The 26,809-nt window shown below is 40.6% G+C and overlaps 2 protein-coding genes across 3 annotated transcripts in view; one reads left to right on the top strand and one right to left on the bottom strand.

Moving 5' to 3' along the window:
• Positions 1 to 516: 516 nt before the first annotated feature.
• Positions 517 to 18,349, top strand: TNFRSF18 (TNF receptor superfamily member 18). Its single transcript, XM_069948251.1, has 6 exons — positions 517 to 747; positions 5,328 to 5,468; positions 9,410 to 9,503; positions 10,465 to 10,535; positions 15,496 to 15,627; positions 17,516 to 18,349. Exons 1-6 carry the CDS (start codon positions 588 to 590, stop codon positions 17,644 to 17,646), a joined length of 729 nt encoding a protein of 242 aa, XP_069804352.1. The 5' UTR covers positions 517 to 587; the 3' UTR covers positions 17,647 to 18,349.
• A 7,515-nt stretch (positions 18,350 to 25,864) lies between these two features.
• LOC138769641 (probable pleckstrin homology domain-containing family N member 1) overlaps positions 25,865 to 26,809 on the bottom strand; it is a 41,297-nt gene continuing 40,352 nt past the window's right edge. For both annotated transcript variants that reach the window (XM_069948238.1, XM_069948239.1), the window contains one exon: positions 25,865 to 26,389. In XM_069948238.1, the coding sequence (XP_069804339.1) occupies positions 26,318 to 26,389 (72 nt within the window). In that variant the 3' untranslated portion in view covers positions 25,865 to 26,317. The remainder of the gene's footprint in view (positions 26,390 to 26,809) is intronic.

Raw genomic sequence — 26,809 nt, 5'->3', positions numbered from 1 at the left:
GTAACTAGGGATGCCGCTGGGTTATCATGACGTGACCCGGCGGCTGGGGAACACTCTGGCAGGACTCCAGGACAGCCCCCCAGCCTGCAAAGAGGACCACGCTGGATTCAGGTTAGGTAAAATCCTAACACATTCTTTAGTTGGTGATCAGTCTTCTGTGTCCAACACACAATATATAACATTGCCCGTCTTGTCTAAAAAAAAAAAAAAAAAAAAGAAAAACTATGTATGATATGAAATGGTTTAAAGACATATTATTTGGGTGAAAGGTCTTTGTCCAATGACAAAATTCTAAATCAAGAATAAGAGGAAATAGCTGACACCCCATTATTTTATATAACTCCCATAAGTAACCATGCTCACAGTCACACACAGACATAAAGTATACAAAAGGCGAGACCACAGGAAAAAAAAAAAAACACAACCAAAAGGGAAATGCATGTGACGTCGAAAACTTCCTCCCACTATGAGGAAAAATAAGACTGACATTTGTGACAAATCGTCCATCAGTGACGATCATTCATCAACGTGAACGATTGTGGACTGTAGCAGAGCATTTCAAGGGTCCTAACAGGCTTCATATACTAATGAAAATGAGTCTCACTTGGAGGATGGGTCCGCTGCTAGCAGTGGGGTGTGTAATACTTATGAAGGGCACTGCTGTATTTGCTGCTGAGAGAGGCACCAACAACAATTACAAGGTGACAATAAATGGCGATACAACAGACTGCCCGCCATGTAGTCCGAGTAAGTATCAACTGAATAAAACTTTTTATTAGTATATATTTTAACCATTGAATGTCATATACAGAAAGGGAATAGAATGTTGAGTAATACATTGCATTACTTAAGCTACAGCTTGTATCATGTTGGCTTCAGAGCTGAAATCTTTGCAGCCACTTTGTTATAGGCCAACAGCATTTATATGAGATAAGCTTAGGCTTCGTCCACAGAGTTTGAACCTTTCATAAGTAATAAAAGTTTGCATGCAGATAACCAGGACCAGCACAGTGTACTCTATGCAGTTATCATACCCAGGCTTGACTGCCTTATATTACACATCAGTGTCCAGCAGTCATTTGCAGCTGTAGACAATGGAAACAAGAGTCGTCAATATGATTTATAGCCACTCCATGCAACATTCTCCCTATCAACGACTCTACAATCTGTCACCAGAGGCAAGATACTCATCTTGTCTCAGGTCCTGCTAATGTATACTGGCCTGATGGAGACCAACAGGCAAAACATTTGCCCCATCCAGTGAATAGCACCCTTTGATATATACACAGCATCTAAGGTATGTTTTATGTCAGAATTTCTGACTGTTTCCAATAACAAGCAGTAGAATTGTACATAATGGGGTAAATTTATGAAACATGGTGTAAAGTGAGACTGGCTCAGTTGCCCCTAGCAACCAGATTCCACCTTTCATTTTCAAAAGAGTCTGTGAGGAATGAAAAGTGGAATCTGATTGGTTGCTAAGGGTAACTGAGCCAGCTTCACTTTACACCATGTTTCATAAATCTCCCTCAATGAGTTTCAGTACATTAATAATATAATGTATTGAAAAAAAATGTTCAGCAAAAATGTAAAGCAAATTTTATACATTTCAGAAAGAAATATTAAATTGTAATATAATGAAACTGTTTAGGCTATACATCTCTATCCAGAGGGTTGGGGACTAGTAATGAGCGAATAGTGAGATATTCGATATTCGTACGAATATTCCGCGAATATTCGATCGAATATTCGATCCCATTAAAGTCTATGGGAACAAGTATTCGATTAGTGAAAAACATCTATTTGACCATTTGGAGGGTGAAACCGGAAGCTGGGGGATTTGAACGCTTATCGAATATTTGTCGAATATTCGCGGGATATTCGTACGAATATCGAATATTCGAATATCTCACTATTCGATCGAATAACAGTATTCGCTCATCACTATTGGGGACAAGTATCATATTGTGGGAGGCTCTGATGGCTGGGACCCCCTATAAAATCAAGAAAGGGGTCCCAAGTCTGAGACATAAGCCCCAGCTGCTGGAGATAGATGAGATTTGAGGGTTATCAAGATTATAGCGGATCACAGCGGTTGGATACCCCGCAGTCTACGCAATCTACAGATAACAGATGTATTGTAACTCAGAATATTCCTTTAAGCTAGTGTGCATTGCAGACATGAACCAGTAACCCAATTACTTTGTGGTAATCCAACAGGAAATAGTAAGTCTTGTTGGTAAGGGTACAGTATAGTAAAACTTTTATACTTATTGTATACAATTTCCTGGGGGTGGTTCAACATTCACTTCCACCTCATTATAAGGCTATGTTCACACTACGTAAGTTCCACAGAAATCACGGCCGTTGTTACAACGGCGATGATTTCTGTGGTACTTACGTAGTGCTGCAGGCTGAGGGAATCCCTAGCGGCGCCGTAGAAAACTGACATGTCAGTTTTCTGCGGACGCTATTCAGTGAAAAGTGGCCGCAGAAAACCCTGTCAGTCCACACAATGAAGGGAGCGGCTCCGGCCGCACACGCTCCATTGTGTGCTGTAGGGAGTTCTACTGCAGGCGCAAACTGATGTGCCCACATCAGATTTCAGCAGTGCTAAAGATCATCTGGCCGGTACTCATACTACGTGTGATTATAGCCTAATTAGGCTGGGTTCACACTACGTATATTTCAGTCAGTATTGTGGTCCTCATATTGCAACCAAAACCAGGAGTGGATTAAAAACACATAAAGGATCTGTTCACACAATGTTGAAATTGAGTGGATGGCCGCCATATAACAGTAAATAACTGCCATTATTTCAATACAACAGCCGTTGTTTTAAAATAACAGCAAATATTTGCATTTAATGGCAGCCATCCACTCAATTTCAACATTGTGTGAACAGATCCTTTCTGTGTTTTTAACCCACTCCTGGTTTTGGTTGCAATATGAGGACCACAATACTGACTGAAATATACGTAGTGTGAACCCAGCCTAAAACTGTACCTAGTCCATCCATTAGTCCATCCATCATGCAGTTAGTGACTCTAACTTAATCCTAAATGACTAAATCTGTGGGTGGGGGATTTTCTTACCAGTTTGTGTGTGAAAAAATAAAAAGTACAACTGACCATAGACAAAAGTACCTTTAAGTAAAAACTCCTGATTGTCCCCGATACAGGTTCTCAGCTCTGTTGAGTCTGTTGAATCAGTGGTGGCTAGGAGAGATAAGCAAATGTTCATGACTGTGTGTGAGCAACCAGAAGAGCTTAACCCGTCCAATCTATTTCCATTGGACATGAGACCTCGGGTTAGAAGCTGCCATCATGGATATCTTCATAGACAGCTTCCATTTTTGTTAGACTCACTAGACTTTTACATTAGTATGGTCAGGCTCGCCAATACACTTCTAAGTTGTTGATGCTACCTCATGCCTCGCAGTCATTGCAGATACAACTGGGAAAAGAGAGACATTTTCAACCCACTTCACTCTGCCTTCCAGTGAATAGGGTATGAATTACCAGACATGGACGTAGACTTTCTTTACTCACTTTTGCTATATATATATGCTGATAAATTTATCATTATGACATTGATAGCCTGAACAAATGATATCTCAATCAAAACTTTAAAAGTTCACCTTGTTTACATGTCACTATAGGTGGAGCATGTGTATGGACAAATTCTGTATTCCGATATAACGTACTTAGTTGGGGTCCAACCACTGAGACATATATTGATAACGGGAAAGGGGTTCCTTGTTCCAGCAACACAACACAGAGACCTGACTGCTCTTGTCCACAACACTCTTCATTTTAGTTTTTGGATAATATGGAAACTGGCAATCACAGTTGTACATGAGTTAGCCAACCTTTAATATCACACAGCAGAAGTTTGCCAATAGCTTGACATAATCAAAGTTCCTATGCTCACCTTTTTTTTTTGTAAAATGCCAACCCTGCTTATGCCCACCCTCCCTTCAATGATGTCCCAGCTGGGGAATAGGAACATGTGGCATAGGTATAGTGGACATTTTTAAAGGTAAGATTAGGACTAGAGATGAGCCTATGGCTGTATCTATGTTTTCAAGGCAGTCCTCAGGCTGCATTCATCTTCTCCAGGCAGAAGGATTCAAATGATGTGCGATCGGTTTTGCACGAACTCGAATGTACTGTAGTTTCTCGCGTCATTAGCTAATAAATCCAAGACAATCTTTTTACTTTGAAGAAGTAAAATCTCTTTATATTTATAAGATAATAGGTCTAAACAGTAATTTCTTAGTTATATAGTTAGATATAGCTAGTACGGTTGAAAAAAGAAACGTCCATCCAGTTCAACCAAGGAGGTAAATGATTGATTTAAGGGGGAGGGATGATGGGTAGATTCTATACATATGCATTTATGTTATTTTGTTCTAAAACTTGTCTAAGCCGGTTTTGAAGCCCTCTACTGTTTTTGCTGTGACCAGATCCTGGGGTAGACTGTTTCACAGATTTACTGTTTTCATGGTAAAGAAGGCTTGCCTCCTCCGGAGATTGAACTTTTTTTCTCCAAGTGGAGGCAATGCCCCCTTCTCTTTTGAGGGGGTTTTACCTGGAACATCTTTTGCCCATATTTCTTGTAGGGGCCATTTATATATTTTAATTAAATTAAATAAATCATATCTCCCCTTATACATCTCTTCTCCAGACTAAAACAAATTTAATTCTTTCAATCTCTCCTTATAACTAAGATGCTCTATTCCACTTATTAGTTTAGTTGCCCGTCTTTTTACCCTTTCTCGCTCTAGGACATCTTCTCTATAAATCCGGGCCCAGAACTGAACAGCATACTCCAGAGGAGGCTTCACCAAGGCTTTATAAAGCAGTAATATTATATCCCTGTCCCGAGAGTCCAGGCCTGTTATATACATGACAATATCCTGCTGGCCTTAGAAACAGCTGACTGACATTGTGTGCTGTTCTGTAGTCTATTATCTACAAGTACACCCACATCCTTCTCCATCCACGACTCTCCCAGAGTAACTCCCCCCAGGACATATGATGCATGTGGGTTATTAGTACCCAGGTGCATAACTTTACATTTATCCACATTTAACCCCATTTGCCAAGTGGACGCACAAACACTCAGTGAGTCTAAGTCAGCTTACTAGTTATATCTAATTTTAGAGAACGGGGAGTCAACCTTTAAGTTCACCATGACAAATGATTCCATGATGTGGCTTTAGATTCCTTAGAACCTAATCTGCCTCACAATTAAAAAATTAAGGGTAAATGGAAAACAAATCAAACTTTGAAAACTAAATCAAATTTTTCTTTTATTCGCAGCTGGAGAAACCAATTTATGTTCACATGCAGACCAAAGAAAGAAAGACTGCCGCTGCACTCAAGGACATGGCTGCCACTCATCAGGTTGTAACACATGTGTAAAGCTTCCACCCTGTGGGCGATCTCAGCTAAAGAGGACAGGTAATGTTTCATAAATAGTTTTTATTAGTGACAACAGGAGATTGTAATTATTACAGATCCTACAAAGGTTCTCACCAGGTTTTCCCAAATTTGTGATGAGCAAACATGCCTAGGAGAGCTAGGCTGGGGAAATAGCCAGGGGATAGCTACCTGGGTGACACTCACAGGCTCATAATTTACTGTTGGAATAGAGAGAAATAAGATGTTTGCAACAGGTACATGTCCAAGAGATTCTTTTTTTAGGCGGCACGTCTGTGTCAAGGGTGGTGCTCGTAGTAGGAAAAAATTCCTATAGCATCATAAAAGTTCAAATCTCGGCACTCACCATTTTCATGCTTCCAGAAATCTTTATTATAGAAAATTCATCAAATTTTTACCGCTGTAAAAATTTGATGAATTTTCTATAATAAAGATTTCTGGAAGCATGAAAATGGTGAGTGCCCAGATTTGAACTTTTATGATGCAACAGGTACATGGACAGGTAACATGTTAAAAGAGGATCAATAATGGTCTTATAGAGGAAAAAGCTTCTTCAAGTAGGTACTAATTTAAAATGTAGTTATGAGATATCATCCCCTTCATTATGGAAAAAGTTAACCTCCCCACTTTTTATATAGATAGAATAGAATTACCTTCTTTGTTAAAATTTGCTTTGCTACATTTTAATGGGGGGAAAGGGGCCCAACAACACCTGTTGGCAGATTTACTCTTCTTCCATAAAATAAATTAGAAATTCCAAAAAATGAAAAGGAACATATCCCGTGAATACGACATAACTTGACCAATGGTTTCTTAATGCTATCTAAAACCCTGGTTACCTAAAAGTGACCATACATGTACAATAGTTTTTATTTGACAGCTCTATTTCTTGATCCATTCACATAATTGTTTGGCACCACCGTACATTCATGTGCTCTCAGTGGAGAGAGGAGGGGTAAGCTATTCCCAGACATTTCCAGAAGCTTGTTTCACTGACACCAAAAGGATTGGACAAAGAAGACGTAGAGTTGCCGGAAGTGAGCACAGGGGAACAGAAGGCTTCAGCTGTATTGTTAGGAGCCTTAACCTTAACCCCAAAAGTGGCCTGTTCATCCATCCCTTGAATAGTTGGTTTGGTAGTGAATGGTTTGGTGTTAAGAAACAATTCCAGAAATGTTTCTAGTGCATCTCATGGTTCTATTACAGTATGTGGAACATTAAAAGCAATAGAGGACGGACACGATTATAAGTCAGTGGGGTCCACCAGGCCCCTTTGATGTCCATAGTGCATTAAATTCAGCATTTATTTAAAGAGGTTAACTAAGTTCTTACTTTGCTGGGAGCTCAGTAAAATGAAGTGATACTCCGACCTGCCTAATCGCCTACAGTTCCCTCTTCGTCACCTTCCAGCCTCCTGCTCATCACCGCTTGTTTCTGCTTCCAAGACAAGTTGTCTCAGCAGGATCTTCCCACTGAGGTGGGACACCACAGTGGGCAGTGATGCAGTGGTTTTTCACATTGCAAAGAGTATACATTCTGCATTAACAGGGCTCCCAAGAAACACATAGACTGTATATCACATGATTATGTCACAAGTGGAGAGAATTTACTTTTTTTGATTGACACAGTACTTTTGTGGTCCGACAAAGGTTGTGGTAAAATAAATAAACACTCAAAAGTTCTCTTTTTCACACACTGTATAACTAAGTAACTAGAGGTGCATTTCTTTAACCTTAACAAATACAAGGGGGGGGGGGCATGGCTGATAGAATTGTGATAGAACAAGGTAGCTCCACCATTGTTTTATTGCATAGTCATTATGTAGTACTGTATGTAGGATATAAAGATCCACGGTGTCATGACGCGTGAACAACACCGTGTTTGACCTGACTCCAGCTCTTAGTCACATCATACTGCATGCTATGACCGAGAGCTGGGGTCAGCTCAAAATGTGGTGACATTTGCACAAAATCTGTTTATCCTTACATGCACTGTTAATGATTATAAAAATATGGTTAGAAGTTATGACTTGCTATGGTGACTTGTTTTTTGTTTCGATTTGCATGCTGGGAACCTGCTTTAGGGCAAGTGTGCACACACGAGGACATAGCCAAAGATATAGAAGATTATTTGTAAACGTTTTTTGTTAGGAACTGATAAAACTTTTTAAATGTTTATTACTTTTTGAGGTGATACATATATTAATGTGTAAATTAGAATGGCTACCTATATATTTATATATTTATTGAGCTCTTTTTCAAATGCTAATTTAAAAAAAAAAAATCTTGAAATTTAGAGGTTTTATCGTCATCTTACAACTATTTGTTGAACTATATTGGTTGCCTTTATAATCAGTGAGGCGTGGTCCAACAATATTATAAGGCACTTAGGGTTGCAGACATGGTCTTCTCATGGCTGCGTCTTTTAAAGCTAGTCTGCTAACTTGCTATTAGTTTCCCTTTCTGTCTGGTCTTACTTGTTGATAAAAGGGAACAGATCGCTGATCTCAGAGGGACCAACCAAAGATAACACTGTCAGCTGCTGGTTAAAGCACTCAATACAGTGAAATCCTAGGTGCATTGCTCCCTGGGAAATACAAATATGCAAAAAAGAGCCATGGAGTGTCACTTAAGAGTCTTGAAACACAGGACTAGCCAGAAATCCCTCCGGGAAGGTCCTAGCCAAGGGGTGGCTACTGTAGGGAAACCACCAAAACCACCATTTTAAGTGGCTCCTTTCTTAAGTCAGGGAGACATTAAAGGGATTCCCTGTACCCCGAAACGCGTTGTCCCTAGAGACAAATAAATGTGTTTTTAGTAGTACCTGCTTTAGACTTTGTCCTATATCTACTATCAGCCAGCGCCTGTCAAGGTTTTATCTACATTCACCGCTGCCAACTGCGGGGACTCGACACCCCACCATCCTGATCCTAGTGGGATTACTTGGTGCTAAGTCCTCCAAAGCTAGACATGCTCCTTGGAGCGACTCTACTGAGGTTAACAGGAAGGGTCTAGACCTTGTGAATGATGTTCTAGGAGAGCGGACCAAATTTGTCTTTTTTTCTGTGTTCCAGATGGGGGGAGTGGCTGCCTCTATTTGGTCGTGCACTCCACCCATCCCACCCAGGTGGTGCAATTATTTTTGCAGGTATAAGACGGATCTTGTATGCCCAGAACATAGGCGTATTGTACGCCATGGAGAGGCCATAGTACAGTGTAGGGTCTGCCTCGAGCATGAGGCTACCTTATCGTGGTGGGGTGATTTACACTGTTTGCAAATGGTAACCAAAAGTCTCATTATTTTTGTGGGAATTTTCTTTAGCAGTTAAGAGGGCTGCTTATAACTATTTTCATGTCTTTAGGGGGTCTACATCTTGCCATTGTGGTGAGCTGTTGCATTTTTGTGTATTTTTGTGTTTTTAGTAGTACCTGCTTTAGACTTTGTCCTATATCTACTATCGGCCAGCGCCTGTCAAGGTTTCATCTACATCCACCGCTGCCAACTGCAGGGACTCGACACCCCACCATCCTGATCCTAGTGGGATAACTTGATGCTAAGTCCTCCAGAGCTAGACATGCTCCTTGGAGCAATTCTACTGAGGTTAACAGGAAGGGTTTTGAAGATAGAGGCAATCTAGCCAGGAACCTGTATTTTACATCAGTGTTTCATTTCTCATATATGATAAAAGCAAGTCTACCACTATTTCAAACTGGACCATGGAAACTATTTCTAACTTCAAAAATGTTCAATATACACAGGAAATGTTGTCAGACCTTCCCAGAAGTGTGATCTCTTATTATGTAACTACAACTCTAGCTTTCAATGTAAAGTTAAAAACCTTAGTGTTGTCATAAAGCTGACAGTTCACATGATGGGTCAGAATATTAATTTTATAATGAATGTATTGTGATCTCTGCACGTGAGGCTCATGATGACATCTCTTCATGTCCACTCATTTCTAGAACAAGACACCACAGTTTATTTGTATTATTGCCAAAACTGTACAAAGGGAACATTTTATGAAGAAGAAAATGGAAAGTGCAAGCCTGGCAAAGAGTAAGTACACATGATAAGTGCTAATTTCCACATATAACATAGCGTTTGAAGGTTAATTATGAGCAATGTTAGCCAATAATCATATAATCTTATGAAATCTGTATCCTTGACAGATTTCAACCAATCTCCAATCATCCAAGCATCCAAAGTTAATCCAAATCATCCAAAAAAAATAAAGCAACTATTCATAGGGTCTTGATTAAAATGTATCCTACTTACTTGGATACGTCTCCATGGTTACAGACTACGATACAATTGGCTCATGTAGTCAGATCCTAAAATCATGTTTTACTCTTTTTACTCTGTCCCTTTTAATGCTAAGTTAAAGATGGCAGAAAAGAGGGAACATGGAACGGAGTAATACTTGATTGTAAGATTAGAATGCTTAAAGGGTTTGTTTTCCATGTATTACTCTGGAGGTCCGCATAGAAGTTGTAGTAGGATTTTTTTTTATCAAGGCTATTAAACAAATATATGTAGTCTGACCCTGTGGATCCTATTTGATATATTCCCTACCTCTTATTGGTTTTTATTCAGTAGGTTAAACAGAAATAGGGAATTTCATGGAGAAATTCTGAGCTATTATAAATGTCTCATAATGTTTATTTTGGCGACAAAGTCTTATAGCCACTTTATAACAACACAATACACTACGGGGGAGATTTATCAAAGGGTGTAAAATTTAGACTGGTGCAAACTGCCCACAGCAACCAATCACAGCTCAGCTTTCCTTTCAGCACTGCCTAAAGCTGAGCTGTGATTGGTTGCTGTGGGTAGTTTGCACCAGTCTAAATTTTACACCCTTTGATAAATCTCCCCCCACATGTTTAACAGTTCTAGTTCTAAACCAAAGAGCCTGAAGGTCAACCAGGGGCATTAGTACTTGTGGTGAAATAGATGTCTGTATTTTTAAGAAAGTGCTCATTTGCATTAAGTAAATCTGTGGGTCCTTAATTTACAGGGAAATCTCCACTACAACAATCCACCAAGAAGAAATGTATTCTGTTGTGCCTTCAACCCGCAAAATCGAAAGTACGTATTATCTAGATTATTTTACTTGACAGCAAAGTAAGCTATCTTATCCCATTAGATTAAAACGTAACCACCAGCTGCATGTATGGTGATAGAAACAATGAAAAAAAAAAATTTGAGAATTTTTAGAGTTATCATGTAAGACTCAAAAGAAAAAGTTTCTTTTTTAAGGCGGTATTATAAATTTATATTTGAATTTTTTTTTGTTATTCCCACAATGTTCAGAAGGTCTAAAGAGAATGAATGAGGCTCTAGCAACACATGTGTGCTACACTCTATTCATTCGGGGGCCATTTTTCTCTATTCTCATGATGGGGGGTGACTCCAGTGGTCGCAGTTCACTGATTAGATTGTCATCTCCTATCCTGTGAATAGGGGAAACAGCCGTTTGAATGTTCATAGTAATGCTCTTTGCCTATAATTGGCCTGTGTAATGCTATGTTTACACAGAAAGATTATCTGACATTATCTGCCAAAGATGTAAAGCCAAAGCCAGGAATGGATTTGAAAAGAGAAGAAATCTCAGTCTTTCCTTTTTGACCTAATCTCTGTTTATAGTCTGTTTCTGGCTTTGGCTTCATATCTTTGGCGGATAATCTGTCAGATAATCTTTCTGTGTAAATGGTCCCTAAAGGGGTGAGTGACCAGCCGATGAACGAGCGTGTTTAGATCTTTTGTGCAGCCATTAAAATCCCTATTAGCTACACATCATTCTATGTAGAAAGGGGAATGTGCCAATGACAATAATAAAATTAAAGAGTCGCACTAACTTTCCAGCCATCATTTGTGACATCCAATGAGTCATATGACAACAAACAAGCTCTAATCAATGAGATTAGACTCATTATCTATACCTTTTTGGCCTATGTAAAAGGCCTTAATTGTTTGCTATTGTTGGTTACTTTAGGAATGACCATTCAATAGGGGGCATAGGTGACCGAAAACCGACCATAACCTATATAGTAACGTTGCACTTTGGACTTAACTGTTCTCTACCAATACCTCTTGTTGAGGTGAAAAAACATTAAGTGAAAGGTTCTGCTCTATGACCAATGAATGGTTTAGAGTTAATGGCTTTTTTTTAAAGAGAACCAATCATATTGTGCTAATATGGTTCCCTGCAGCAGTGTATAGAGCTACTGTACAGGTGGCGGAGAATATCAGTCGCAGCTGGAGCAGTAGCTTTATAAAGAAGAAAAAAAGGCCGGGAGAGGGGAGGCAACTAGTAATCTGAGCGCGGAGCCGTCCGTGACTAGTCACCCCTCTCTGCCTGCCAGCCACAGTGACCACCTAAAGGCCTCTCGGCTTTCCAGTTCTCCCAAGCTTATTCTAGACTCCTCTAGCAGCAGTGCACTCCAAGACTTCCAAGACTTGCCAGACACTGCTAGCTGCAGAAGAAAATATCCGGCTTTTATAAAGGGGTGTATAAGCTTGGGTCTCAGAAAATATCATCCCGGTTGGTACTGCAGTACCGGCAGGATGATCTTTAGCGCCGCTGAGTTCTGATGCCGGCGCATCAGTGCGCGCTCGCATCAGAACTCCCAACAGCACACAATGGAGCGTGCGGCCGGAACCGCTCGCTCTATTGTTTGAACTGAAAGGGTTCTCTGTGGCCGATATGTCATATATGTCAGTTTTCTACGGCGCCGTTAGAGATCCCAGCCGAAATGTATACTACATTTAAACACTCCGGCCGAGATTCCCTCAGCGTGCATCACTACCTAAGTACCGCAGGAATCACGGCAGTTGTAACAACGGTCGTGATTTCAGTGGAACTTACGTAGTGTGAACATAGCCTCAATACTGTATGTATCACAAGACAAAGCATGCCCTTAAAAGGGTTATCCAGTTTAGGTGTGGGGTTTGTAGCCCAGTTCCATTGAAATGAATGAAGCTGAATGGTAATACCGCACACAACCTGAGGACAGCGGTGGTGCTGTTCTTGCAAGAAAGTAGCTGTGCTTTTTCTAATCCTGGATAATCCCTTTAAGGACATGCTTTTGGCTTGTGATAGATATGGTAGTGGGAATGAACATGAAATACCATGATAATGGAGCGTATTAGGTGGGGAAAGTAATTATAAGTCCAGTCTCATACAGCTGCCCTCAAAGTTCTCAGAAATAATGGATTCTAGAGAATGTAGCTTTTACCTAGAAACTGAATCTATATGTGGTAAGTCGTAAGAGCAGATTTCCTCTCATTTTCCTGTTTAGATATAGTCATCAAGCTAACCGTCCGGAAGGCGAAGATACAGGGTTAACAAGTGTCTACATTTCTTATCTGCCCTTGTGGAAAATGTAAGATCAGCCCAGCAGATAGATGTGTAACAGGTTGCTCTTTTTTTTTGTCCATCCTGTTGGTCATGTTCAAGAGGAAGCAACTAAATATATTGTAAAAAATAAATAAATAAATAAATCTGACATTTATCAGGAAAGTTTAAATTCACAAAATTAAAGGGTTTATATGAGGTTTGAGTCTGAGGTTTTATATGAGGGTTTATATGAGGTAAAGTCTGTTTTTTCCTTAAATTCTCCCACTGTTGTCAGTGGGTTGTGTCTCGTACAGCAACTTACCACAACACAGTGATAACCAATTACATATTGATAGTGTAGTCTAAAGGCCAACAATGTTAAAGGGATACTACGATGTAAAGAAAACTGGTGTCAGAAAGTTATATAGTTATGTAAATTACTTTTATTTAAAAAATTTGAGTCTTCCAGTACTTATCAGCTGCTGTATGTCCAGCAGTAAGTGTTGTATTCTTTTCAGTATGACACAGTGCTCTCTGCTGCCACCTCTGTCCATCAAGTATCCAGTAAGGTTTTCTATGGGGATTTGCTGCTGCTCTGAACAGTTACTAACACAGACAGAGGTGGCAGCAGAGAGCACTGTGTCAGACTGAGAAGAATACACTGCTTCCTGCAGGGCATACAGGAGCTGATAAGTACTGCAAGATTAGATTTTTTTTATTTTTTATTTTTTAATAAATTAAATTTACAAATCTGTTTAACTCTCTGGCTACTGCTGATTTAACTCCTTGACGACACAGGGCGTATATTTACACCCTGTGGTCATCTCTGGGACTTCAGAGGGGGGTTGCGCGGCGACCACGCTCTGAACTGCCACAGTCCCAGGTGCGGCATGTAGCCCGGGACCGCGGCTATAAGCGGCCACTGTCCGATCGCCGTGCCCGCTAATCAAGCAATCAGATGCAGCTGTCAAAGTTGACAGCTGCATCTGATTGCTTTCTGTCCCTCATACCTGGTGGTCTAGTGGGGTGGATCGCCCCCCCCCCGGGACGTTGTCCCGGAGGAGCGATCCACACATCCATTACCTGCCGGGGTCTGCGCCGCAATGGCGCTAATTCCGGCTCTGCACTCGGTTGTTTTCGGCTGCAGCAGGCGGAAGCAATCGAGTGCCTATCTCATCGGTCTATGCTGTAATACAATACAGCATAGATCTCAATGAGAGATCAGTGTGCATATGCTAGAAGTCCCTCAGGGGGGCTTCTAGTATAAGTGTAAAATAAATAAATAAAGTGTTATTATTAATAAAAAAAAAGCCCCTCCCCTAATAGAAGTGTGAATCACCCCCTTTTCCCATGTTATAAATAAAAATAATTAAATAAATAAACATGTTTGGTATCGCTGCGTGCGTAATCGCCCAAACTATTAATTAATCCCATTCCTGATCTCGCACGGTAAACAGCGTAAGCGTGAAAAAATCCAAGAAGTGGAAAATTGCGCATTTTTGGTCGCATCAAATCCAGAAAAATTGTAATAAAAAGCGATCAAAAAGTCGCATATGCGCAATCAAGGTACCGATTGAAAGAACACATCATGACGCAAAAAAATGACTCCTCACACAGCCCCATAGACCAAAGGATAAAAGCGTTATAAGTATGGGAATGGAGCGATTTTAAAGTGTCACTGTCGTTAAAATTTGTATTGCAGAAATCAATAGTGCAGGCGATTTTACAAAACTTTGTAATTGGGTTTATTAGCCGAAAAATGAATTTTTATAATAAAAAAGCAGTTTGAAGCTCTCCCCCCTGTCTTCATGGTTTTCCTATGGAGAGAGAAAGTAAAGGCAGCAAAACAAGACAACAAAGAGTTAATTTACACTCACATATCGGGCTTTCTCCTGTGACAGGCACCATGGACCTCTCTGAATAGTTCCCCTGCTGAGCAATCCTTTGTTCTTGGCTCTCAGCTTGCCCCCTAATCTCACTCCTTCCCCCTCCCCCCTCCCCTCTTCATAGACCAGACAGGATCCAACTGATGAAAGAGATGAAAAAACAGTTGAGATTTCTTGATTCTGAGGAGTGGATGACAGAAAGGAGAGGGGGGGGACCTGGGAAAAGGCTTTTTACATGCAGATAATGGCATATTTGGCTAATAAACCCAATTACAAAGTTTCTTAAAATCGCCTGGACTATTGATTTCTGAAAAAAATTTTAACGACAGTGACACTTTAAGGAACATATTTATGTTAACAATGGTTTGAATTTTTTACAAGCCATCAGAAGAGAAGATGAGAATGAGAAGAGCCAGCTTGTGATGTCTGGACGACTAGGTCAGAGCATTTCCAAGATGGCAGGTCCTGTGGAATGCTCCTGGTGTGCAGCGGTTTGTATGTTCCAAAGTGGTAGACTCACTGAAGCGTGTAGAGAGCAAAGGCTAATCCATAGGGTCTGATCTCACAGGAAGAGCTACTACACATCAGAGGCTGCCATGTGGCATCAATAGAAATCAGTGCCAGCTTGGAGCTGGCATAGATGCTTCTATGGCATACATACATACATATATACCCCCTCATGTAACGCCCCACCTCCTTTGAGCTGAGCCCCGGCCACACTGTACACAATAGTAGACAGGGAGTTTTGGTGTTATGGTAGATCTTTGTATGTACTTGAGACTTTATTTGTTTAAAAATGTATTTTCTTTCTTACTTTCCCCAGATTCTTCTTTTGATAGCTGGATATCTCTGGCTCTGTGTTTGGCTCTGGCCGTGTTTATTGTCCTGTTAATCACAGTCATCATTCACCTCCTCATATGGAAAATTAAAGCATCACACTTACTGAAAAAGCCAGGTCTGTATTGTACATAGAAATGACACCATAAAGCAGGAAAAAACACTAAATCAGTGCATACAGTATATTATGGGTCCATCCTGTACACATTCTAAATACAGTGCTCTTAGCCTGCTATAGACCCATGCAAGACTGCACAAGATATTAGGGTATGTGCACACTACGGAACCCGGGAGGATCACCCGCCGTGGATTCTGCAGCTCTCCCCCACTCACGGCCACGCACATCTCCGGAATCTGCTTGTACATAGAATGGAGTCTATGGCTCAGGTGGACATGCGTTCGGGGGCGAGCTGCACAATCCATGGCGGGCGATTTGTCCAGGTTTCGTAGTATGCACATACCCTTACTAAGCACTTGAGACACTGCATGTAAAGATAAAATGGGTCAACTATAGCACATAGAACACCTATAGGGTCTGTAATAGAGATGAGCGAATCGGGTTCGAGTCGATCCGAACCCGAACGTTCGGTATTTGATTATCGGGGGCTGCTGAACTTGGATAAAGCTCTAAGGTTGTCTGGAAAACATGGATACAGCCAATCCAATCCAACTTCAGCAGCCACCGCTAATCAAATGCCGAAAGTTCGGGTTCGGATCGACTCGAGCATGCTCCAGGTTCGCTCATCTCTAGTCTGTAATGGAAATTCTTGTTTGGCAAGTTTGGGGCACTTTATGGACATGAATCATTCTGAGTCATGATGCCTTGATGGCCGAGTAGATAATTATTTGTATAATCATACTTGATCTTTAATAATTCAACAGTTTCTTTAAAATAATTTAAAAAAGAATCTGTCACCTGTATATCATGATGAGGGCTTCAGACACAGTCAGATAGTTAAAGGAAAAGTCCGGCAAATTTTTTTATTTAAGTTGTGTATTGCCCCCCAAAATTTATACAAATCACCAATATACACTTATTATAGGAAATGCACATAAAGTGCCTTTTTCCCTGCACTTACTACTGCATCAAGGCTTAACTTCCTGGATAAAATGGTGATGTCACTTCCTGGATAAAATGGTGATGTCACATCCCGACTCACAGAGCTGTGTGGGCTGTGGCTGCTGGAGAGGATGATGGCAGACGGACACTGAGGGACACAGGACACTGGAGGGACACTGAGCATCCCCTGCTATCATCCTCTCCAGCAGCCACAGCCCGCACAGCTCTGGGAGTCGGGTTGTGACATCACCATGTTAAAAGGAAGATAAAACAAATAATATCTGTTGTTGTGTTTTGTTTTTTTGTTTTTTTTTACTTGATGGCTGTTTACAGAATAATAAAATCATGTTTTACTTCTAAGCTCAAGTCAAAGAGGATATGCTGAGCTGCAGCATGCACACCTCCTTTTCCCCCACCCTCCCTGCCCTGCATGATTGATATAAAAAGCTTAGTACCAGTAGCAAAGCAGAAAGGTGTGGTGAGGAGGTGTTCAAGCTCTTGAGCTTTGAAATAAAACATGGTTTTATAACTTTGCTTTGACTGAACATGATCTAGAGCTAAAAGATGTATTTTTAGAAGAGATCAATGTAAGAAATTTGAGGCACGTGTGAAAAGCCATCATAGAACAACTAGTACAACTAGCATAAAACATGATAACACATTGAATATTTAGACAATATGTATATTGTCTAAATATACTATATACTTAACTATCTTAATACTTAACTATATATATATATATATATATATATATATATATATATATATATATACTTAACTATCTTAATACTTAACTATATAAACTATATATATATATATATATATATATATATAGTATCATATATATATATATATATATATATATATATATATATATAACTATCTTAATTTTTATCTTGTAAAAATTCACACCTTGATTGTAGATAAATATTAATATTTTTGGCAGATCCATTCCAACTCCACCTGATGAATAATAGGCACGCTAAAGAAGACACCGATACCTGGAGCTGTCAATATCCAGAAGAAGAACATGGGGAAGAACACGGAAATGGCCCAGTAGAAAAGCATTATGTCTAGCGAATCAACTGACAGGACTTGAAAGGTGGAAGCACATTTCTTGATACAATGATCTCGGATTGCGGACGGCTCTAGTAACAGCTACCAGAGCTGCTTTGGGGAAATACACAAATGCCAACATACATAACTAGCCAGAACTGCATAAGGTTGCTGCACTCACTTTTTATACACTTACCTCCATTAAGTGGATGAAGGTTAAAACTACATTTCTACATAATATAAATCTGTATAGGCAGATCTATCCATAATAGTGCACAGGGATCATACCACTCACACACTTACTTGTAGACTACTGTATATAGCGTATATGATAGCATTGTTAGCAGCATGTTTGTCTATTGTGTTACAAAATCAGTATGACCGGGAATGCATTTTCATACAGTATATTGAATATGCATTCATGTAAAACTTAGCTTAGAATAGAAGTGCTTTTCTTTGACCATGAATCTCTGTTTTAATCATGGTAGGAATAAATCTAGTTAGCCTCCATGACATGTCAGATTTACTATAACATTTTAATACTTTCAGTGAATCATGAAAAGTTGTAGGTGCTCCAAGATATTCATGTACTGTATCTGTGCACTTCTTCACAGCTCAGCCATTAACAGAAAGCTGTCTGGTTTTTTTTACATAGTGGAACTGCAGCTCGGTTACGTTGGTCACTGTTTATACTGTACAGTGTATCTCAGCAGGGAGAAAGTAAAGGGCTGCATTATCTAAAATTTCCTTCTACTTTTGCTATATATCTATATATATATATATATATATATCTATCTCTCTCTCTCTCTCTCTCTCTCTCTATATATATATATATATATATATATATATATATATATATATTGTTGTTTTTTTTTTGTTTGTTTTGTATTGCACATTTCCACAAGAAAACTTTAACTCCCCTATCTATTTTTCAGATTGATATGAGTTTATAGTTTCAGTTAAGTGAATTGCACGTTGAAGATTTTTATTTCGTGATTTTTTTGTATCCCGCACACATCTCCAGATTGAGGGCTCCCTGACCCCCTCAAGCACTTAGGGTTGTCAGGAAACCAAAAACAGCCAAAGCCGGTGAACAACAAAATTTATTTTACTCTTATTGACTTTAATAAGAGTCGATCAAATAGTGAAGCCAACAAGCTGTTTTCATAACTCTGGGCGTTACACAAATAGCAAAGGTCATAAAGCTACACTGTTTGCATACCACCTATTTAAGTCAATAGGAGTTACAGAAATTGTGTAGCTCAGGGGTCTCGGATTCCTGAACACTCCCAACAGCCAAGAACAGGCCAGAAGGAGAACCCTTGATCTCAAGATTACAGAGTTCATTAGAGACAGCAATAAAGATTATAGGCAGAGGCAGGGGGGAACATAAAAAACTATCTCAACTCACCTCTTCCCGTGCCTCTTCAGCATCGTATCGCCACTCCAAGACCCCCGCCAAGCTCGGGGATCTCAACCAGAGCTGACGCCACAACCCAGTTGGTTGATTGACTGGTTACTCAGCCAGTCAGTGACTGGGGCGAGACGCCACTACAGTCACTGGTGGGCTGAGCGGCCAGGATAGGCATTTTTCCTTGTGTCGTGGAGTCTCGGGCAGGGGTCCCAGGGCCGGTCATGCGGCGGATAGAAGGTACAGAGAAGAGGTAAGTAAGGACAGGTCATTAAATTCCCCCTGCCCCTGCCTTTAAAAAAAAAAAGTACTTGGCTGGTCTTCTCCTTTAAGGCTACGTTCCCACTGTTAGATAGATGGCCGCTAATAATTATCACGATTACGAGGTGACCGCTCTGCCCCAATATGCTCCCAAAGTGGGAACACAGCCTAAAGAGACAAAAACCTTGCATTTTATTAGAGATGAGCAAATACGATTCGATCGAGTAGGTATTTGATCGAATATTGCAGTATTCAAAAGATTCAAATTCAATCGAGTAGTGAGGCAAATATGCAGGAAACATTTGAAATCCCTTCCATCACAGTTGGTGCTTTTTTTAATCCAATGACCATGCAGGGAGGCCGTGAGGGACCTTGGGAGTACGCACGCAGCACGAAAACGGCGTCTACCCTCATTGGATAGCTGAACCACATGACCTTGAATCTTAAATACTTGGCTCCCGCCTCTCGACCGCAGATGCGCTTTCAACCTAGCCAGGGAAAGATCTTGGAGCAGGGAGAGATAGGTTTTAGTAGGGTTTTGGTTAGGCAGGCTTACTACAGAACCCAAAAGTCCTTTTCAGGGCTAAGATCAAGCGAAAAAGTCATCTCTGAATGAAAAGCACTTCTCGGTGCTAAGAAACAGATGATATAACAGCAGCATCAGCATTAGCAGGTGTATTCATTACAGTACCCTGTGTGTACAAGTGACTTATAGTGTCACTGTTTAAAACCACTAAGGGCATGTTATACATATTGTTCCGGTAGCCCGCTAAGGGCACTTGATATATACTGTTTCAGTAGACCAGTAAAAGGCACGTGATACATATTGTTCCAGTAGCCCAGAAAAAGGCACATCATACATACTGTTCCAGTAACGTTCATACAGCATTACGCGTGATACGCGCGGATAACATGTATGTAACACTGCGCAAGAAATACGATCGAAATGTGTGAACATTGCCATAAATGTTCGTAAAGCGTTCGCAAATATTTTTCATTCGCAACTGCAGAGGGTGAGATTATACTGCGATTTTGGGGTGTTGGGTGCACCCAGGCACATTCCCCTGATGTCACAGTGTCATTCCAGAGGTGTTTGCATCATTTAGGGAGGTTTCATGCGGGACTTTGTAACCTCAAAGTGGTCGAATTTTGATTTCCAAGTGCCGCAATTTTTTTCCCCATAGACTATAATGGGATCGAATACTCGTTCGAATAGTCGAATATCGGTGCCTATTCGATTAGGATTCTCGAAAGTCGAATATTTCACTACTCGCTCATCTCTACATTTTATCTATATTTAATTTACAAATCCAGGCCATGTACTCTCTGACAGAAATGTAAATGGGTTATCTAAATTGACAAGAAGCCTAGAAAAGTGCTCCATATCTCTATTTCTGAGTATATGAGTATATATTTAAAGTTTCTTATTATTTATAGTCTTTTTGTATTATTGTAAATAGTCATGTTTGGGCAAATCCATAATTAGGCAGCTGTAAATATTGCCAGACTATAAAGGATTTTGCATACACCATTATATAAGCAAATAAAAAATGCATTGCGTCTGTGTCTCAGATTCAATTAAAAAACATGAAGTCTGATGGATTGTTAAGGGTTATTCAGTGATAAAAGCTGTTCAGTTATGATTTAGTAATATATGTTTGTACATTTATGTTAGTGATGTCATTAAAATTTTTAATTAAATCTAATTTATATAGCGTTTTAAGCTTCCTACTCTTATTAAATAGTGATCAGCTGAAGTCCATCATAGTACTGTGTAAGAATTATTTCATGCTTTATGATCAGGGTATGGAAAGCAACTATAAGTGTCAGTATACCTTTAAAGGGGTTATCCAGTGTCGGGGCACTTTTTGGGGGGGTCCAGCGGCAGGTCACTCATCGCGGCGCTCCGGTCCCCGGTTCCCGACCGCTTCCTGGTGTCTGAGGCCACCCGAGACGCTACGTCTCAGGGCCGCTCAGCTACTCAGTGAAGGAGGCGGGATCCGTTTAAAGTCCGCTTGGATCCCACCTTCTTCACTGAGTGGCTGAGCGGCCCTGAGACGTAGCGTCTCGGGCGGCGTCAGACACCAGGAAGCGGCCGGGAACCGGGTACCGGAGTGCCGCGATGAGTGACCCGCCGCTGGAACCAGGGAGGTGAGTGGACGTCTTTTATTTCAGCCACCTCCCCCCGGTCCCCCCCAGAAAGTGCCCCCACGCTGGAGCACCCCTTTAAGGTGTTGTCCAGGATTAGAACAACAAGGCTGTATTAAGGCTGTATACGCTTCTTGTGTTATTTTAATTTAGGTCCAATTAAGGCCTTGTTTGTAAAAAAATGTATTTGAAAAATTTTGAATAAAAATTTAAATCTAAAAAAAACAAAAAAAAAAAAAAAAAGCTGTTTTCTGTATGTTTTGTATGTTTGTATTAGGTACTGCAGTATCTATTAAAATACCAGCTACATGTGGACAGGGCATGGTGCTGTTTTTGGAAGAAAGCAGCCATGTTTTTCCAGTCCTGGACAACCTAATCAAGGAGTACTGCGGTTAGATAAAATAACTGTTGAATCATCCACCCTCCTGGACACTAAAAATTTGCTTCATATTTATTATTATTTTTTCAGTCTCCTTCCCCAGTTCTGAGCTCCTGCTTTGGGCTAAAGACCCGGAAACTGTGTGTGAACTAGGTGTTTATTCCATCTCAGCTTTGAGTCCCCTCCTCCCTTCCACGATGGCTCATGTAAACAGCATCCCTGGCTGGCTGTCTCTGCCCACTGTAGTGCCGGGAGGATTAATCACAGTGAGGTCACCAGCAACTTGACCTCAGATTAACCCTCCCAACATCACAGAGTGGAGAGCCATCTTGGAAGGGAGGGAGGAGGAGGGGGTTCAGAGTGGAGATAGATTTTCCAGATCACAGTCAGTTTCTTCAGTACAAAGTAGCAGGCTCAGAACGTGGGGAAGAAGACTGAGAAGATAATAAAAAGTTTGAAACTAATTGTTAGTCTCCAAGAGGAATGATTATTCAACACATATTTTACCTGACCGAAAAAAAAAACCTTTAAGTATCTAATTTCCCAATTTTCTTTAAAAACCTGTTAAATTTAGGCTAAAGTTTACTTGTAAAGTGTATGGCAGCATCTTGGCAGATGATGCTGGGAGAGAGAAGAGTCATTGATGGATTTCAACTGCCCAGCCCTGCTGTTGTGGAGGGATGAGCTGTACACATACGATAGCTGTTTGGCTGTAGCTTACCGTTCTCCTCTCTGTAGAGGTCAGGTGAACATTTAGCCATGGCAAATGATTATTTGTATGGGAAAGTCAGGAGTAACATTGCACATTGCACACATATTCCCAGGATCCCCCTTGCTAGCAGGCCCAGTGGAGACCAACTGGAGTTGAACTGAGCATGCCTGGCACCACCTTATTAAAACAATGCAGTGACATGGGGTATTAGTAGAGTTGTAATACATAAGGCCTTCTTAACAAATTTCTTTGGAAAAGTTTTTTTAAAATACAATCAAATATACATACGCTTTCCTAAAGTAGCAGGCCAGATTATCCCCTGTCCAGATTTTACCCGGGTATAGTTGGGCCTAGGCCAGAGTATACCCCAGGGTATAAAATAGCCTAGGCCAGAGTATACCCCAGGGTACAAAATAGCCTAGGCCAGAGTATAACCCAGGGTATAACATAGCGAAGGCCAGAGTATAACCCAGAGTATAAAATAGCGAAGGCCAGAGTATACCCCGGGGTATAAAATAGCCTAGGCCAAACTATACCCCTCCAGGCCAGAATATACCCCGGGGTATAAAATGGCCTAGGCCAAACTATAACCAGTGTGTAAGACAGCCTAGGCCACAGTATACCCATTCAAGCCAGAATATATCCATCCAACGTTGAACCAGGCCACAGTATACCCCGGGGGATAAACTCTATATCTGGGGGTGTAAAACTGCCTAGGCCATGCTATATCTCTCAGGACCATAATGTTATTACTTCACTGGTTTTCTCACCCCTGGCCCAGGCCACAGTATACTACTCAGAGATGTAATATAGCCTAGGCCATACTATAAACCTGATTAAAGTCTAGCCCAGGCCACAGCATACCCCAGAAGATAAACTCTATATTTTGGGGTGTAAAACAGACTATTTCCCTCCAAGTTATCATATCAATGGTTTTCTCAGTTCTATCCCAGGCTACAGGATACCTCAGGGGATATATTCTATACCAGGGGGTGTAAAATAGCCTAGGCCAGATTTTATCTGTCCAGGTCATAATTTTATCACTTCACTGATTTTCTTACTTCATCTCTAATTTGTTGAAAAGTGCGCAGATCTTTTTTTTTTTTTAACCCTTAGAGGACTGGGCCAATTAAAATTTTTGCGTTTTCGTTTTTCCCTCCTTGTGCTTAAAAGGCCATAGCACTTGCATTTTTTCACCTCGAAACCCACATGAGCCTTAATTTTTTGCGCCACTAATTGTACTTTGCAATGACAGGCTGAATTTTTTCATAAAGTACACTGCGAAACCAGAAAAAAATTCAATGTGTGATGAAATTGAAAAAAAAAAAGCATTTCTTTTATTTTATTTTTATTTTATTTCGTTTTTACGCCGTTCGCCCTGGGGTAAAACTGACTTATTATATATGTTCCTTAAGTCGTTACGATTACAACGATATATAACATATATAACTTTTATTGTATCTGGTGGCCTGTAAAAAATTCAAACCATTGTTAACAAATATATGTTCCTTAAAACCGCTCCATTCCCAGGCTTATAGCGCTTTTATCCTTTGGTCTATGGGGCTGTTTCAGGTGTCATTTTTTGCGCCATGATGTGTTCTTTCTATTGGTACCTTGATTGCGCATATATGACTTTTTGATTGCTTTTTATTACAATTTTTCTGGATTTGATGCGACCAAAAATGCGCAATTTTGCACTCTGGGATTTTTTTCCACTTACGCTATTTACTGTGCGAGATCAGGAATGTGATTAATTAATAGTTCGGGCGATTACACACGCGGCAATACCAAACATGTTTATTTATTTATTTATTTTTATTTATAACATGGGAAAAGGGGGGTGATTCTGACTTTTATTAGGGGAGGGGGCTTTTTATTAATAACACTTTTATTTTTTCTTTTACACTTATACTAGAAGCCCCCCTGGGGGACTTCTAGTATAAGTACACTGATCTCTCATACAGATCTATGCTGCATGGATATGCAGCATAGATTGATGAGATAGGCACATTGATTGCTTCCGGCTGCTGCAGCTGGAAACAATCGAGTGCCGAGCCGGGATCAACGCCTTACGGCGCTGACCCCGGACGGGGTAAGATGTGTGGATCGCTCCTCCAAGACATTGTCCCGGAGGAACTATCCTCCCCACTAGACACCAGGGATCGGCTGCATCAAGTAATCGGATGTAGCTGTCAACTTTGAAGGCTGTATCTTAATAAATAAATAAAAATCTAGGTGGAGATGTATACTCCATAGTGTTCAATGATTGGTAGACATAGGAACGAAAAATACATTTTATCCAACAAAAAGAAAAAAGGACACAGACTACAGAACACAGTACATATTAGTTAATTTTGACAGAATTATAAAAATAAAAGTCAGTAAATAAATATTTTTATCTAACAGATAAGAAAAGATGGAATCCACAGCCCTAGAGTAAAAAATATTTTTACTGAAGGTGAGTGGGAGTCTATACTTACCTAGCCCTAATCCCTTGCTGCTCCCCACAGCTTCCATTAGTCACTGGTTGAGACAGCACACCACTGTAGCTAGTAATAGGCTGAGATGGCAGGAAGAAGAGAGATGATTGAGGGACCAGATGGGGATGAAACAAAGCTGGGGGGGGGCAGTTTGGAACCGGGACTAGGTAAGTATGTTTCTTTTTCTCCCCACCACCAACATCACCCGACAGCATAGTATTCTTTACAGTAGTGCCAGAATACCCCTTTGATGCTGGGGTCTGGGGTCTTCACATTCCTGACCATAAAGACTTCACAAAGTATTTAAACTAGCTCTAGAGATGATAATCCTATAAGGAAAGTGCACTACCATCCAATAGCTATGAGACTTGTACTTGACCAATGCTCTAGTATAAGAATGCATACAGTGCCAGCTATGAGTAAACAGATCTTTTGGTAAGAATAATGTATCAGTCCAATGATGAAGATCCCACAGCAAGTTACTGCTGTATTCCCTGAGTTTGTTTCTATGTCTACCCTGGAAAAACTGAAAATTCAGCCTGGTCGCACTCCATAAGATGTCACTACGCGAGATGTGATCTAGCCCACACAATATTTTGCTTCTTAGCATTCATATTGGGATATTCCTTGTTTGTTATGCTTCTCACCTCCATATGTGATCTAAGTGGAGTGAGACATATAGAGGTGGGAGACAACTCAATATTCCATGCATGACTAAAGAACTTGGTTTTGGATACTATGGATCCAGTGGATAATATGGATACTGATAACCATTCTGTAATATCCATGCATTACCAGCTGAGAATATGTGTTTGACAACGACCCCCCCCCCCCCCCCCCCCCCCCCCTCCATAATGTATCATAGTGACCAGCCCTGCTATAGATGTGGGGGCAGAGACAGTAAAACTACACAGAATACATTATTAGAAAAGAAAACAAATCTTAGCATATACTCTCACATCCTTGTTTTGACTTTATAGAGACTGGAGCATGTTAAGAGATTTCAGTATGACTTTCATCCAGTAAGTCCAGACATCTCATATATGTTCAGAGAACTGAGTCATGGTCAGTAACAGAAAGTACATGGCACGAGCGTCATCTTGGTGCACATCTACCACCGATGTTCTTGGGTTTTTCCAACTCATTGTCTTTTTCACATTAGACCCAGTCCCACCAAAATATTCAGCTCTTAGATGACTCGTGCACAATGATGAATTTATGGGTTCCTCATCTTATTGTCTTCTGGCATGCTGACATTTAGAACAGACAGTTGTTGTTCAGACGGTTGGGTAGTTCTTCTCTTATCGTCTTCTATATTTAGGCGGCACAGAAGGAAGTGGGTGCAGGGTGACACCACAATGGATATGATGAGGCTGAAATACAACAATGGATTTTGAAAGTCATCACATAGTATTGAAACAAAGCGTATTGAAATCTGAAAGTACCATTTACAAAATCTACATAATGGTGAACACGAACTGACTTTGGTGGCTTGGGTAGCAGTAAGCTATCATATAGACAATTACTCACATTATAAGGCCGTGATCACACTACGTGAAACACCGGCCATTCTGTGACCCAGCCGGGTCACAGAACAGCGGGTGTTAGTGAAGATCATCCTGCCAGTACTGCAGTACTGGCCGGATGATCTTCATTTGTGCTAAATTGGGATGCGGGCGCGTCCGTGTACTCCCGCATCCCTATTCACCATAGCCGACAATGGAGAGCGGGGCCGGAGCGGCACTCTCCATTGTGAGACCTGTCAGGCTTGTGCGGCCGCTATTCAATGAATA

This window comes from Dendropsophus ebraccatus, chromosome 12, assembly GCF_027789765.1.
Source record: "Dendropsophus ebraccatus isolate aDenEbr1 chromosome 12, aDenEbr1.pat, whole genome shotgun sequence".
NCBI classification, from domain to species: Eukaryota; Metazoa; Chordata; class Amphibia; order Anura; family Hylidae; genus Dendropsophus; species Dendropsophus ebraccatus.
This window is presented reverse-complemented; position numbering and strand designations above follow the sequence as displayed.

Excerpts from the sequence above, each read along its gene's own strand:
- TNFRSF18 (XM_069948251.1), top strand. The coding sequence starts at position 588 with ATGAAAATGAGTCTCACTTGGAGGATGGGTCCGCTGCTAGCAGTGGGG. Across the intron at positions 5,469-9,409 it reads ATCTCAGCTAAAGAGGACAG|AACAAGACACCACAGTTTAT; the intron begins GTAATGTTTCAT and ends ACTCATTTCTAG. Across the intron at positions 10,536-15,495 it reads TTCAACCCGCAAAATCGAAA|ATTCTTCTTTTGATAGCTGG; the intron begins GTACGTATTATC and ends TACTTTCCCCAG.